At 37.4% G+C, this 14421-nt stretch overlaps 1 protein-coding gene across 3 annotated transcripts in view; it reads right to left on the bottom strand.

Moving 5' to 3' along the window:
- Nucleotides 1-1476: 1476 nt before the first annotated feature.
- Nucleotides 1477-14421, bottom strand: part of MAPK9 (mitogen-activated protein kinase 9) — a 59096-nt gene continuing 46151 nt past the window's right edge. The window contains exons 7-12 of one of the 3 annotated variants that reach the window (XM_060296704.1): nt 13785-13856; nt 10003-10185; nt 8864-8988; nt 7778-7841; nt 5941-6012; nt 1477-4578 (exon numbers count right to left, since the gene is read on the bottom strand). In XM_060296704.1, coding sequence (XP_060152687.1) covers nt 4436-4578; nt 5941-6012; nt 7778-7841; nt 8864-8988; nt 10003-10185; nt 13785-13856 — 659 coding nt within the window. In that variant the 3' untranslated portion in view covers nt 1477-4435. Of the gene's footprint in view, nt 4584-5940; nt 6013-7777; nt 7842-8863; nt 8989-10002; nt 10186-13369; nt 13442-13784; nt 13857-14421 lie in introns of all 3 variants that reach the window. The other 2 variants (XM_030844684.2, XM_030844681.2) reach the window with 2 other exon arrangements.

Here is a 14421-nt window from a genome sequence, read left to right as displayed (position 1 = left end):
ACCCACCTACATGTACCATTTAAGTCAATAAATTAAAAGTATTTTAGTACTATCTACTCTGAAAGTAGGAAGGGGGTAAGATAGAGAAATGGAACCTAGATCATTTTCAAGAGAAATGTTTTCCTTTTCTAGAAACCTTTAAAATTAAGATTGATACTCATCCATCTGGAATGATTCTAGTCCTTAAAGCAGTGAAGAGAGTGAGCCACTGTGGGCCCTTCTATTCCTATGGTTTTAAGTAGTAAACATCCTAAAGTGCCTCAAAACCAGAAGCAAAATGAAAGAGGCTCATCCATGCACAAAACCACAAGCACAATGCTGGAGAGGGTGTGGAGAAAAGGGAACACTCTTGCACTGCTGGTGGGAATGTGAATTGGTACAGCCACTATGGAGAACAGTATGAAGGTTCCTTAAAAAAACTATAAATAGAACTACCATATGACCCAGCAATCCCACTACTGGGCATATACCCTTAGAAAACCATAATTCAAAAAGAGTCATGTACCAAAATGTTCACTGCAGCTCTATTTACAATAGCCCGGAGATGGAAACAACCTAAGTGTCCATCATTGGATGAATGGATAAAGAAGATGTGGCACATATATACAATGGAATATTACTCAGCCATAAAAACAAACGAAATTGAGCTATTTGTAATGAGGTGGATGGACCTAGAGTCTGTCATACAGAGTGAAGTAAGTCAGAAGGAGAAAGACAAATACCGTATGCTAACACATATATATGGAATTTAAGAAAAAAAATTGTCATGAAGAACCTAGGGGTAAGATGGGAATAAAGACACAGACCTACTAGAGAATGGACTTGAGGATATGGGGAGGGGTAAGGGTAAGCTGTGACAAAGCGAGAGAGAGGCATGGACATATATACACTACCAAACGTAAAATAGATAGCTAGTGGGAAGCAGCCGCATGGCACAGGGAGATCAGCTTGGTGCTTTGTGACCACCTAGAGGGATGGGATAGGGTGGGAGGGAGGGAGATGCAAGAGGGAAGAGATATGGGAACATATGTATATGTATAACTGATTCACTTTGTTATAAAGCAGAAACTAACACACCACTGTAAAGCAATTATACTCCAATAAAGATGTAAAAAAAAACAAAACCCACAAGCACACAAGCACCATTAACGATTTGAAGTAATACAAGGAAAGACTGACGGATTGGTGGATTCTTCTGGCCACACCTTGTGAGAAAACAATTACTCCGAATACTCGATTTTGCACTGCATGTTTTTGAAAACTCAGATTCAGGAATCTGCAGAATATTTTCAGTAAGAGATCTAACAGAAATGTTTTGCTTTTCAATTTAAAAACATTTGCTAATATTGATTGAAATGATGACACTCCAATATCTACCTGTGTTCATGTTAAATCTGTAATCAGAGATGGTGATGTAGAAATACACAGTCAACTGTCACTTAAAAACACACCACAAAAATTGGACATGCTATACACTTCTCTTTTAAAATGTATTTGTATTATTTTCACCAATCAAAACACACATAATATATTTTATTATAAAACATTAGGCAGTGTTACTTTTGAGATATGCAATCTGAAAGGTCACACCTGTGTTTACTACCAGTGTGAAACACCAGAGGGGTTACATTAGAAATCAACCAGACAAATTCATCATACATCATTACCATGACTTACACAGCATCAAATCTGGATTAAACCAGTATCCCATTCAGTGTTTCAACTATGGACTCTGGGTGTCAGTAAGGGGCCCTGCCAAGGGTTTTCTCCTTTCAGCACTGCGGCTCTGAGTTTCAGGGTGCAGAGATAAACACAGAGCCCTGTTTCCATCTCCTGTTTCCACAGCTGATCAACACTGAGCAGGATGTGTTTCGAGAATGCTCTCCTACTCTGACAGACTCTGTCTGCTCTCTGGAACCTGTACTTGAAATCAAGACCTGACATAGGGGAGGCAGTCACTTCCTTTTTAACAAAAAACTAAGTCAACAAACAAAACGAACCTAGTCCAAATTCCAGGCTAATAATAAATTACCTGGTTTATAAAAATATGTGTCCAAAATAGTTACTTCAGGGTTGTGTACAATATAAATTACAAAAATAAAATAGAAAAGATGAAAAATTGAGCATAATTTTTCAGTTCTTTATCCAACATCAGCATTTATCTATGGAGAGCAGTTTGAAACCATCTGCACTGCACCAGGGCCCTGGCACATCTTGGCTCAGGAGGGAGGACCCTGAAGTGGGGTGAGGTATTTCTATGGAGCTCGGCTGTCTGCAGCCCTGTGGCCTGTCCTAGGTGCACTCACTGATCTCTGATGGAAGGTGGTCTTGGCAGGAAACCCGTCCACACCATCACGGACTCCATCCGTGAACACACAGAGGAATGAGTGAGCAGAAAGCCAATCTGTGCGGCACCTAGCTCCACTTACAAATGACGCCTGGCTGAATGTACAATCACCCAGCGAAACCTTGATGCGCCCTCAGCATCCCTGTGCTGCATATACATAAGCCTAGGACAGATAATGTATTTTTAAAACTCTCACCTTTGTTTTTCTCTTTAAAGATAGATTTAGTAAAGTCTTTTTAAAGAATGTGTATTAGAGAGGAGGCCATTTTAAGATGTTTATATATGTATAGTGATAACTTGCTTCACAATACCATCAGGCCTCCAAAACCAAAATAATCCTAAGCCATGTAATAGGTGTTTCTGCCTCAATTCAAGTTAGTATTTCCATCTTATAGTTGAATGTGTCTAAACCTCACAATATAAAACTATTTATTACTTCAATATTAATTTTGTTCATCAAGGGTTCCAGTTTCCAGTGATAAGACCAATAAGATACAACTGGTGTAGAGATAATCATATATTTTAGATAATATTTATAATAAACTTTCTTATCAAAGTTCCTCCTCAGAACACATTCTATAGAATGTGAACAATGTTGATTCAATAGCTTCCAAAATAATTAAACACAAGATATGAATTTGTAACAGAATAAGCTCAAGGGAAAAGCATTATGAGCACAGGTAGCCGTATGTGACCATCGTAACTCCATTTCTGCAATGACACTTCAATACCCAGTATTTTACTGAACTTTGAATGATTTCCATATCAGTCTGAAAGTATCAATTTCAGGTGAGCAGTTTAAAAATCAGAAAATGTTCAATAGTTAATTATTACCCTTTAGGGTATTTCCTCCATATCCCTCAGAAGTTTTTCCAGAACATTCATGGATTTCCCTTAGGAAAAGGAAATGCCTCCACAAAGTGGAAAACAAACCATAAACAGGCATTCTGAATCAGTCTGCTTCCTAAAACAGACCAAAGGGGGATTTATGTGGTTTCTTTCAGAGAAGAAAGTCGAGTAAGAATGCTGTGTTGGAAGAGGGAAACTCTGCCTTGTGAAATCACGTATCTCACCTTGAGTGACAGAAGGTAAGAAAGGACCCAGTCCAGGCTCAAGCAAAGCAAGCACTTAGTAAGTGACTGCAATCATCTTCAGTGATCACTTCATAAAATTCTACTCTAACAGCAGGTGATGGGTTCAAGAATCTATTTGCCATCATATTATTGACATAGGTATTAGGTGGCTAAAAAAGAAGGTGAAGTTCTAGGTAGCATTTTAAATTAATAAGTCCAGAAGACCAAGAAAAAAGAGATAGGGAAGATAGGATTTTAAAGGTATATATGTTTTAAGCAGCACAAAACAAAACTTAAAATTTTATCATGCAGTAAAGCTGAATGTACAGTCACCCAGACTAAGACAATTTAGAGAAAACAAAGTGTCCTGGTCTTAGCAGTGGTAATTCTCAGCCCCAAACATGACAAATTTAAGAAAAGTTACATTTTAAATTTATAGATTTAATTATATTCCTTCTGAAATACGAAAGAAAATAACTCATACCCTAAAAGAAGGTAATATATGATAATATGATGGTGGCCAATTAATACACATAAATCTATTTTTCTGGACAGACACCAAATTACTTAAGAGGATTAAGAGACAATTCTAGAAGCAGCACTACCTTGAAGATTATTTGGCTTTATAAATACTGATTTCCAAAGTGCTAGAGGGCAAGTCTGAGCAAGCATTTGTGGTCACATGCATATAAGTCCCAACGGTTACTGAGGATGAGAAACTGTCACTATTACTGTACAACTTAAGAAAAAATTCATCTATTCTAATTGCTCACCTGAAATGACCTTGAACAAAATCTCTAAAAGTGTGGTTTGCACTTTTTTTCTTTAGACATAATCTGCTTCATTTTATAATCTAAGCAAGGCAAGCCTAGTATGACTGAGTAGGGGCAAGGCATCGTGTTTCTTACATGCAGAACATGGAGTTTTTCTATTTGGTTCCATCAACTCCCAAGTATTTCAGGCCCATGGAAGCGAGAGTTCCTTCACTGATGACAAGCTTGCTATTTCTAACTTATCATCGACAACCTTCAAGGGGTCCTGTTGAGGCATCCAGACTGCTGTCTGTGTCTGAGGCCAGCGTCTGCTCAGTGGACATGGATGAAATGTCATTGATAGACGACGACTGAGAAGGAGTGGCGTTGCTACTTACTGCTGCATCTGTGCTAAGAAAACCAAATATAATAAAATCTGAGGCACGACATTGCTGCAAATCCAGGCAACGAGACTTCAGGTCATTTCTCAGCTCTGTCCTTTTGTAGTTTCCTATACTATTAGTATAAACAAGAAGTTACTTGACTATATATTTTGAACTTTTCCTGGAGTCTTTCTTTAGGCTCAAAATCCCAATTATTCCTCCGTCTTTCCCTGCAATATTCTCTTTCTTCCCAGTGGCTAAACATCATACATGTACTCATGTATAATCATGTTATTAACTTCTTTAAAAATACCTGCTGGTTTTAAAAAGATATTAAAAGAAAATTGCTGAATTTATCCTAAAACTATCAGTATCACAAAAGGCTTAAGCCCAAGTAGGATTCAAGTGTCATCAGACATTTCAATTATAATCATAAACACTTAGTCCAAGGAAAAAAGCATCAACCTTTGAAAAATTCTTTTGCAATAAAAATACCTTCTAAAAGAAGGATTATATGCAAATTAAAAAAGGAAAAAAAATTAGTGGACTCTTGTTCATTTTATTTTTGCTTTCTAAATCCCCAAAGCTGACATGTTAAGGCAAATGAAACTATCCTATTTCCTACTATCTATATTTTAGTCTGGTTTGAACAAAAACAAAACATCCAGGTTCCCAGAGGTAAGTCTTAAATTTGTGCTGAGTTAACAACGAGCACCTAAATTCGTATTGAAGTTATATAATCTCTAGACACTTGACACATTTGTCATGCTGAATATAAAATTCAAGAATAAGAAGCAGTCCAACATGTACTTACGTGTGTGTGTGTGCATGCACTTTCCAGTGGGAGTGGAGTGAGAAAATAAATATAACTAAAGAGTTTTGTTTAAGTAGAACCCTACAGGACACCATATATACTATGTCTTTAATACTCATACAATTACCTAATTGTCAGACTTCTACCACTAAGTAAAACATGTAGAAAGATGAGAGAATTATATGAACAATTTTCTCAAAAGAAAACCCAATTCCATTTTATCTAGATTCACATTAATTTTCGTTTTTAACTGGTTAGGGGCAGTACAACGAGGGTCATGCACATTGAAAAGGCTTTAAATTCAATTTCCTTATCTATTAACAAAACTGACAGCAGCTGTTACAAGGATGAAACAAGAATGTTTATAATATAGTTGGTTCGCTGCCTGGCACAACAGTAAAATGTTAGCTGCCACCACCAGGACAAACCGAAAAGGAGAAGACTATTTCACATAAGGAGTTTTCAAATCCAATGCTGGTCAAGCTGGCACTTAACACACTGCTGCCACTTATAAAAAATGAATAGGGAAAGAAAAATATTATGCAGTCAAACTATTAAAGCAATCACTAACCTGAAGGTTGATCTTTCACAACACCATTCTTGCTTCTTTCTTCCCAATCCATTACTTCTTTGTAAATTAGCTCTTCAAATAGAAATGCAAGTTAAAATGCTTCATCAGTTTCTTTGCATCTCAAAATACTGCTTCCAAATCAATTGGAACCACTCCAAGGGCACTGTGATGTGCTATTTTTAATTGTGATAGACAATTAAGTAATATAGTTTACCTAGACCAAAATATAATTTGATCCATTATATCTCTTCAACCCAGCTATTAAGACAGCCAGGGACTTCCCTGGTGGCGCAATGGTTAACAATCTGCCTGCCAATGCAGGGGACATGGGTTCGATCCCTGGTCCGGGATCCCACATGCTGCAGAGCAGCTAAGCCCATGTGCCACAACTACTGAGCCTGTGCTCTAGACCCCGCAAGCCATAACTACTGAGCCCGCGTGCCACAACTACGGAAGCTTGGACATCTAGAGCCCGTGCTCCACAAGAGAAGCCACCGCCTGTGCACTGCAACAAAGAGTAGCCCCCACTCACCGCAACTAGAGAAAGCCCGCACGCAATCAAGACCCAACACAGCCAAAAAAAAAAAAAAAAAAAGAAGACAGCCAAAAATGTATGGTAGCTCTGGATCCATGATGGGGGTTTTACAAAGTGGGGGTGAGGGAGAGAGAATGAGAGAGACACACAGAGGGAGAGAGGTGGGGAGAGAGGGAGGGAAAGTACTAGCAAAGTGGCTCTAACAGAACAGTTTAAGTACTGGATACTCTCACATCTTTTTGCACATGTTTTCCTCCATCTTTACTGTGGTTCTCCAAATATAACCCCTCCAGATTGGTCAGAAACTAATCTAATTACCTAAGTTTTTTCTTGGCTTCAATCTCAGTTTTCCTCAATTTTCATTTGTAAGAAAAACTAATTACCTATTAACTAAGCAGCTTCCTAAAATTTTGCTATTCATGAAATAAAATTAGCATATTGCAAGCAGTTAGTGAGGCCTATGGGTGTGTGCACATGCAGGTTGTTGGTATCCCTATATCCCGGGGAGGGGCTCTTGGGAAGGACACATCACCATGTTTGACTTGCGCTGACCATAGTTCTCAATTACTACTGATTCTTCTTTTTAATGAAAAATTTTTAGTTCAGCCTCTTTTTTACTGGTTTAGTTTGCTGTGGGTTGTTTGGTTAATCTTAGAGTGGTAATAATAACTATCTGCATATTTTTGATCTGCAATTTTCCCCAAACTCTTATTTTAAAACACATATATAACTACATGGCTTACAAATACAGCAGAAGTTCACATGACCCCAGTGGGGTCTCCCACGTCTGCTTTACAGAGACCTGTGAATTGGGGTTACTCAACAATTTGCAACATGTTGTCAAGGTAAGTGTGATACAATCACTGAGTTTAGTTTACAAACCAAGATTTGATAATGTAAGATTGTGTGAAAAAGCCTTTATTTTTCTCTTTTGAAGCAAATAATATGCAATTCATACACGTTCCTCTCTAATTCTGTTATCTTCAAGTTCTTTTTCTACTGGGAAATAGGAAGAGAGAGGATAAATGGGCTTCAGGGTTTCTCAACCCTCTCTTAGAAAGGCTATTGTCAAAAAGTGCAGGCATGAAGCAGAGGCAAGTGTTTTTTCTTGATGCCACATCAAAGTGAAATTAGAACAGACTAAGCCACACAATGATTTCATATTTGCACAGTATAGAACACTTCACAGATACCTCTGCTTTGCCTACCTGTATACAATGTTGGCAACATACACTTTTTTAAAAATCTTGCCCCATTGCAAGAAATGTCATAAGTAACAATCAAAATAAGTTCCGTCTTTACCTTTCCATTCTTCAATTGCATGTTCTCTTTCTTCCAACTGGGCATCATAAATTTGAGGTGGTGGCTAAAAGTTAAATTACAGCTAAAGTCAATAGTTAAAAAAATAATGAGGCATGAAGAAAAAGAATCACTTTGTAAGACTTCTAAAATATTTATAATATGGATGTAGTTTCATTAAATACTTGGCTTATTAAAGATTTCTTTATAAGTATGATTTCCATCAGTTTCAGAATCAAAATAATTGAGGAAAAGTTAACCAAAAAAATAGAGCATTATAGTCCTCTTAATAATCACACTCTAAAGACATCTGCCCAAATGTAATTATAAAATTAGTAATCACAGGCTGCTTCTTAGAGATCCACCCTGGACAAGGTACTGTGCTATGAAATACAGAAGCTGCAAAACACATTTCAGGTTTATATTTCTTCCTGTTAGAACTCCCAAACTCAACCCCCAATTCATAAATGGACTGCTTCAAAAATTTGCTTAAAATCATGTGTTTATAAATCAAATTCTTTTCATATAAAACAATGTTTAAAATGGTGGTTAAATGCATAGGCCAAGACATAATAATGAGCATGCCACTATGTGGTTATTTCACTTCCAACTAAAGACCATCCATACCAATGCTGCTACAGAAAAATGCACATGAGCACCAAACTCAGAAGTGGAACCCCCCTAGCAGGTACCTCTGGGGAAGGATGAACAAACTTGTGATTTTCAGGAAGTTTCTTAGCCTGACTGGGTGCCTAAACAAGATGATGTAAAGCAAAGCCCAAGGCACAGTGCCAGGTACACAAATGGATGCCTAAAAAAGGTGATATTATGATCACACATCAGCATCTGCATAAATGAAGATAATTATATCACCACAGCATAAGCATATTCACTCCTGAGGTACTCTGAGTAGAGCCCCACTAACAAGAGTCCCAAAAGGGGTTGTGAGCCATGTTACATGGCCTCGTTGTAATCAGGAGTCCTTTTAAATCTAGGACTTTATGTACCCATTCCAGACTAACAGACAGAAGGTCCAAGGAAATGTATGCCCTGCCTTTACACATAAGTCTTTTCAAAATAGATGCTTACCGCTTCTGCTTCAGCAGGGTCATACCAAACAGTGATATAAGGGTGACGCAAAGCTTCATCTACAGAGATTCGCTTGTCGGGATCTATCACTAACATTTTTGATAGTAAGTCTCTGGCTTGACTTGCTAGGGTAAAAACAAATATTAGATTAATAAAGTAATACCGTTAACCTGAAAATCACACAATAAAGAACTAAATGTGATAGCAGAGACAGAACAAAAATATATTAACTTTGAGAAATTGTTGATAGCTTCAAGATTATTAGAGTCTTTTTCTTTAACAGTAAGTAAAGCAGCCACTTCCACTACAAACCAGGCTTTCAAATGTGCTTTCAGCTTCTGAATTTGGAAGGGAGAAGGACAGGGCACAAGGCTGAGAAGCCACATCCAGGGAGGGTGCAGGAGCTAAGCTAAGGGTGTCACTGCCAAGAATGCAGGCATGAAGCAGAGGCAAGTGTTTTTTCTTGATGCCACATCGAAGTGAAATTAGAACAGACTAAGCCACACAATGATTTCATATTTGCACAGTATAGAACACTTCACAGATACCTCTGCTTTGCCTACCTGTATACAATGTTGGCAACATACACTTTTTTTAAAATCTAGAGATTAGTAGTTAGAAAAAAATCCAACAACTTGGATAACTTGGTTAAATATAAGGCTCACCTAGGTTTTAGCAATTAAAATTCACTAGTATAGGCAAAGAAGAGATGGGGCTTTTCTGAATGAGGCACAGTTTATCTTGATGTAGAGAGAAACAAATCTATTCTTTCCCTTAAAACACTTAGTGATAAGCACAGGAGAAGGGGAGAAGGAGCCTTTTAAAATTTCTGACTGTTCAACTGGGCTAGAATCTGTATTCAAGTATTCTTTATACCTGAAAACTGTTTGAATTCCATTTGCTGTAATTAACATAAGAGTCTTTCAGACTGATGTAAATATTTTGACCACAGGCTTCAGTTACGTCACTTTATTGAGGACAAAACTTCTAGGTCTTTAAGCTTTCTTTCTGAAATGCCTTCATTTTACCTGTAAATGACTTTGAGGGTTTCAACTATTTTGTCTCTCAATGTTCACAGGTTTTAGAATGCAAACATAAAGTGAAAGCTTCACCCAGTATAAGAAAAAATGATATCTTACTTTTAATTTTGTCTCGTTCAGATTCTGATGGGAATATCCAATCTGGAAAGAGTTCTTCAAATTTGATTCCAGGATACTTTGGTCTGTTTTCTACGTAATTCCTCACAGTTGGCTGAAGTTTCTTCATGAAATCTGCAGATGGTGTTCCTAGCTGCTCAATAACTTTATTCCACTGATCAATATCTAAGGAGTCTCTTGAGGAAAATACAACTGAAATGCCTTATATTCATATTACATAAAGTAGCATCATTCAAAGAAAAACTTAAATTATATTTATACTTATCAACAAGTAATTAACCAGGCCACCTCACTGGGTCAGCAGAAGCATTCTGAAATAATATTCGAAAAAGGTTTGGGCTCCAAGTTAAGACTATTTAAAAAAAACTCTGCATCTTTATAAACTCTGATCACAGTTTATTAAATCAACACGATGAAGTCTATATGCCTTCCCATTCTAGATCAAAATAAAGTTATCTTGTAACTGAAGAATACCTATGACTGAAAGGCTTAAACATGAAATTAGGTAGTAATTATATAGGCAAATTGAAATCAGTTCTCATAATAAAACTATGTTAGATCTAAAGCTCCCTAAAGTAGAGAGACCTATCTGATTGCTCAATTTACAGCTGGGAGCCACCCCTGCGAGGCAGGCCTGGAGGGATGGGGTGCATGAGGGGGTGGGCAGGAGCCAAGGCTCTGGACTTTCTGAGCTCTCACCATGTCCTTTCCCACTGTAGCTGTGCTTACATTGAGCAGTGACAGCTTTGAGAGGTCATTCTGTTTTACTTGGCACTGACCCGGACCATCACTGCAATACAAAGGAGTGTGTTTCATTTCCTTTCAAAGTATATGACCTGGGTTTCAGACTCCATTGTGTATTAGACACTCACTAGGTGTCAGGCAGTCAATCTCCCTTGGGTCTCACCTTCCTATTTGTAAAATGCAGACAATACCAGCTTTGCCTCTTTCACTTGGGGCTTGAGATAACTGGCAAGATGAATGTGGAAAGGGATTCTATTGATAAAACCATAAAAATTATACAAGAGAACGCAAGCCAGATGAATCAAATAAACAGCATCTTTAAAAAGTGACTAATTGAGGTATGTCTTAGAAAAATAAAATGACACCACTGTGAAAGAACCTAGGGAACAGACACGTGTTCTTTAAAGAACAAAGGAGGAGACCCTCTCGCTTCCTGTAATGTCTTTCTTCTTGCTGGTACACCATCCACTGGAGGATTCCATCACCAATCAAACAATTTTTTTTCTCCCATCTTAAAGCAACAGCCACTCTCCTTTGGCTGAACATCGTAGCTTAGCTACCATTCCCATTTGCAGCAAAACAGAGTTGTCTATACTTGTATCTCTAACTCCCAGTCTCTCATATTCTCTCTTAAACATCCTCTCATCAGGCTTTTCCCCCATCACTTCATGAAAACTGCGCCCATCAAAGTTGCAGGTGACCATCCCTCAATTCTCAGTCCTCACCTTTTTGACAGTGTCAGTGAGCCTCCCTCAGTAACCTGCTTCCTGGCCTCCAGGGTCCCTTGCTCTCTGGGAGGTGCCTGCCTAAAGCTTTCTCTTTCTCTTAGGCCATGTTGGGACAGGAGTTCCTTTTCTACCTCAGGTTACGAATCTAAAACAAATCTCTGAGAACTGCAATCTGGTTTCTGGAATCTTTTTCTATCTAATGTTGGAAAAAGTTAGCAAAATTGTCTTTGGAAAATGATGTAATCTCTGTGTATGTTCTGAGAATGACAGTAGGTGACGTTATACATAAAATTATTATTACTGACATTGCAAGATGTTAATATGTAAATTAAGAATTTTAAATTACTTAATAGTGTACCAAAGAGTTCCTACACTTTTCATTTCTGTACTTTCTGAAGAAAACCTTTAATTAATTAAAGAAAGGAAAGTCACAAAATGAATTAAAAATTGAGACAAACTGAATGTTAAGTAGATACTTCTAATTATGTATCTTTAGGGCATTCCCTGGCAGTCTGGTGGTTAGGACTCTGCGCTTTCACTGCTGTGGGTCCAGGTTCAATCCCTGGTGGGGGAACTAAGATCCCACAAGACTTGTGGCATGGCCATCAATCAATCAATCAATCAATCAACCAATCTTTAGAATACATCAACTTTTCCCTTTTTAAATGAATTTATTTGCAAATTAAAGATCTCCTTTTTTACATATTGAAACAACTGAATCTAAGGTAAGGCTATGGAAAATTGCTAGAAAATTTATTAGAACAAAATAAAATGCTGTATTTAACTTCACATAAAATCTGTGATGTGAAAAATGTCAAGGAAGGTAAATAAAATGATAGGAATAAAATCTTTTCATTCCAGGTCTGTGTTGTGAAGAATTTATATTACAAATAAACCAACCTCATAAAACTATAAAAAACTAAAATTACTTTAATAAAATACATATAAAACATGACTATATAACTTAATTTCTTTTAAAGATAACCATCAATCTGCCAGCAGAGACCACTTTCATAACAAAAAACAAAATCAAAAGACTAATGAAAATTTTAGGTGGTTAGAACACAAATGAAAAAGGGTATACGTGAAAAACCATGTTAGAGCAAAAAATATTGAAGATGGAAGAATATGAGGAATATGAGAAAAGAAAGCTATTGAAACTATCATATATCTATTCTCCTTTATGCTATATATCATTAATATGATTTGCTGACCACAGTATAAGTTAACCTTTTGCATTTTATATTTATTTAAATGTCTGTTAAACTTCCCCAGTGTGTCACAAAATAACCTAAGTGGATCTTCTAAAATTTTCTACAAAATGTCAGAAGAGTAACAAAACAAAAAAATGTAGCAAATATTGTTTCTCACAAACTTTTTACTTTAATCTTTTTCATTTAGGTCTTTATGTAGTGTGCTTCAGTTCTTACTTTGGAGGAAAATATTTTAATTCATCTTGGTAACTAATGAAATAGTATATTAAACAAATTAAACAAATTACAAATTATTGGCCTATTAAATTTAGACAACAACTTTCTAGATAGCTAAATTAACTGAATTAACTAAACAGAATTTTCATTTAAATATCAGAATACATTTGTCAAAGAGTAAATACATTTCTTATAAGCTATTTTTAATAAAATTAAGAACTAATATAAATTGGTTTAACTTAATTCTATGCCTCAATAAAATTGTTACAGGTAGTCAAGCAAAAAAGAAACATAAAATTGAACCATTTGGTGTGTGACACTAATTTAACAAACATAATCAAGACCCCCTTAGAATACAGTCTAGAATTATGACATTTTCCTTTTGACCTCCTGCTGCCCTTGGTATTTATGGAAAACATGGCCGGGAAGGTCCCCCGGGAAGGATACGATCAGTGCCTTGGAATATCACACAACCTTTCACCAGCTCTCCCATGATGCAACCCACTGACCAGATATCAACTGAAAATAAAGTGAAATGACAAAATTATGAAGTGCCATGAACAAAACAAAGGTGAGGAAAAGGATTCTAACAGTGTACTAAACACACAAACAAGGAAAATAAATTGCTAGTAACGGGTGAACTTTTTTACACAGTATGAAATATTGCTGACCTCTATTTTGGCCTTCGGTTTGCAGCAATCTGGGCTTTTAGTGCCAAAGAGTCCAATACTTTACAGCTTCAGAAACAAACAAAGTCCCAGAAACAAGAAGTGCCTGTCCCCACAAAGCTGTTTCCAGGCACATGCCCACCCGTGCCCCCAGCCTTCGTGGTTAGTGCTGGGTCTCTCCCTGTGAAGGATACAGTCTCTTCCTGGGAACAGGACTTTATGGAGGACCATTTCTGCCATGATGCACCCGACAGACCAGATGTCCACTACCAAACACCAGGTGATTAAAACCAGCCAGAGACCCTCCAACACATGTCCTTTCTCAAACCCCCTCCCAAACAAAGACAAACCCAGCTTGTCAGCAGGACTTTTGTAAAATATGAACACCACGCCTCCAGAATGATCCTTTTTAAACTGTCAAGTCAGCAGGGCCTCACAGGGACAGGCTTGTCTGGGCTCCAGGTGAGGGCCAGAGGTGCCCCAGCTTCTGGCTGTTCACCATCTTCTGTGGGGGCCCAGCTGAATTACAGGCCTCAGGTGACCAGGCAGAGGGCTATTTATTGCCCCTGCTGCTGGGGGTGGGGTGAGAGAACTAACAGGGGACCTAATTTTCTCTCATGTCCACAGAGGACTGGAAGCCCACAGAGCTGTGTCTCTCAGAATGGGAGCACAGGTTATAAAACATCTGAATAAACTTGAAGCACAACTCATTTCAGATGACTTAGGCAAACTTTCAGATTCTTTTTTTTAACACGTGAATGTGATTTAGTTCTTTTTGACAAATTTTTCAAAAGTTAAGCTTCAAAGAGCTCTGATATTGCTTGAATAAGT

This window comes from Globicephala melas, chromosome 3, assembly GCF_963455315.2.
Source record: "Globicephala melas chromosome 3, mGloMel1.2, whole genome shotgun sequence".
Taxonomy (NCBI): domain Eukaryota; kingdom Metazoa; phylum Chordata; class Mammalia; order Artiodactyla; family Delphinidae; genus Globicephala; species Globicephala melas.
Note: the sequence above shows the minus strand (reverse complement) of the source record. Positions and strands in the feature narration are given on the sequence as shown.